Source organism: Loa loa (genome assembly GCF_000183805.2).
Source record: "Loa loa unplaced genomic scaffold supercont3.660, whole genome shotgun sequence".
NCBI classification, from domain to species: domain Eukaryota; kingdom Metazoa; phylum Nematoda; class Chromadorea; order Rhabditida; family Onchocercidae; genus Loa; species Loa loa.
The window spans coordinates 2,318-4,445 of record NW_018108840.1 but is presented as its reverse complement, the minus strand read 5'-3'; the positions used below and the strand labels follow the sequence as shown (position 1 = coordinate 4,445).

Here is a 2,128-nt window from a genome sequence, read left to right as displayed (position 1 = left end):
TAGTATGTAAAATTCGAATTTGTTAAATATTTATAAAGTAAGAAATAATGAATGAGCGTAGAATTACGAAATTTTCTCGTATTAAAATAGAACTAATTAATTTATTAAATTGAAGAGGAAAAAAAATGGAGAAGTAATAGGAAATAGATTTATACACTGAATAGTTTCCTTTTTTTCTGTTTTTGTCTTAATACAAAAAAAAGAAGGAACGTTAAATGTATAATCAATTAATTCATTGGACAATCATTTTCTCATTCGATATTATCATTTGATATTTGTATATTTCGAAATACCAAAAGTCTTCGATAATATTTTAGCACAGAAAAAGACATAAGAACGAAATAATATTAATGGATAATAAAATTTAATTTTTTCACGAATTTTTCTTAACGGTTACCAGATGATAAATTTAAAATTACACAATTATTGTTGCTCAAATAGATCGATTTAATATACAGTAAGATGAATTTTACAATTTTAATTTATTCTAATGAAGAACAATAAATAACAGTCCGTATCGCTATAACAATGTTTGCTGTGACAGTTGACACATTTCGGTAGCATTACCAAAGACGTAAATATTTTGCTTCATTCCACAGCAATTAATTTTTTCATTATGCAAAATTGTAGCAGTCTGAGCAAATAACGGGCGAAGATAACATGGTGGTGTAAAATGAACTGTTAAAATTTCTTGTATAGCCAAATAAGCACTTACAATACCAGCTACTAGTGCAATCACTGAAACAAAATACAAATTATCATATCAACACTGATAAGAATTATTTATCATCACCAATTTAATTTAAATTTTAGAAATGCACTATTAATCTAATGCAAATTAAGGTCAAATAAGTGAAATCATCGCATTTTATCATTATTAATTATAGATGCAATGAAGATAATCTAAAATTATGATGAAGAAATTTAACAAATTCATTTGAAAATATACAATTGCAACCTTTCAACCAATAGCTTTTTGTTTGTTTGTTTCAATTTCATTGTTTCTTTTACTTTTTGTTAAAGGAAAACATCAAAATGAAAAAGAGTTACTTATATATATTCGTAAAATTTTAGTAAATAAAATAAAAATATTAAACATTATGCCAAAAAACTCTTTGTAATTTCAATTGGTTCCAAATTTGAAGTTTTTTTTGAAAGTATTTGATTAAATAACACAACAATTAAAATTTTTTGGCGTGATTAAAAAAAATTTTAGTTGTTACATTATTTAATTAAAGATTTTCGAAAAATAGGCAACGTATCAAATACTACACGCATTTTTTTTATTTTGTTTTGCTTAAATTTTGTTTTAAATTTATTCAACTTTTTAGGTTTTTGCTCGAAATTTCATAATTTTATCAAAAATTATTGAAAAATTTGCAGGGAATGAAAAACTGAAAATTCTCACCAATGATGAAACCGTTCCATAGCAATTTTTTTATATCAGTCCTTCGTATTACTCTGCAAAAAATAAATAAATAAATAAATAAAAAATGCGAAAAAAATAAATGCGAAAAACATGAATGAATAACATTAATTTTCATTTAGTCAAATTAATTGACTTCAATTTAGTTAAATTATCCGATTGGAAAAACTAATGAATTCAGAATATTTTTTCCATTTTTCCTTCCTTTTTTTGAGAGTTAAGAATTCATTTCATTTTTTTCTTTGCTAGTTCCAGAAACTAAAATTGTAAGAGAGTGTGGATTCAGCACAGAAAATTTCTCTTACTCAGGAAATGTCGGTATTTTGTAATCGCGGGTTTTCTCATCAATACTCATCGCATTTAGGTATAAATTTGTCAGTGCTGGTAGTACAACACAAGTTGGTGGATTTGTTAATGCACCAACTAAATTCATAAATGGTCCAAAATCGGGTATTGTCAAGGCGCAAAATAATATTGTACCAAGTACGCCAGTACGTATTAACACACGTTGAATTCCAAATGCTGTAACGATAAAATTAAAATAAAATGTACGAAAGATGACAAATATATTAGTGATTTATAATTTTTCTATCTATCTATCTAATATATATATATATATATATATATATATATATATATATATATATATATATATATATATATATATATATATATATATATATATATATATATATATATATA

The 2,128-nt window shown here is 24.0% G+C and overlaps 1 protein-coding gene across 1 annotated transcript in view; it reads right to left on the bottom strand.

Annotated features, from left to right (window-relative positions):
• Positions 1 to 520: 520 nt before the first annotated feature.
• Positions 521 to 2,128, bottom strand: part of LOAG_18905 (hypothetical protein) — a gene marked incomplete at its 3' end in the record, with an annotated part of 3,305 nt that continues 1,697 nt past the window's right edge. The window contains exons 3-5 of the mRNA XM_020451567.1: positions 1,732 to 1,948; positions 1,409 to 1,461; positions 521 to 738 (exon numbers count right to left, since the gene is read on the bottom strand). Coding sequence (XP_020304636.1) covers positions 521 to 738; positions 1,409 to 1,461; positions 1,732 to 1,948 — 488 coding nt within the window. The remainder of the gene's footprint in view (positions 739 to 1,408; positions 1,462 to 1,731; positions 1,949 to 2,128) is intronic.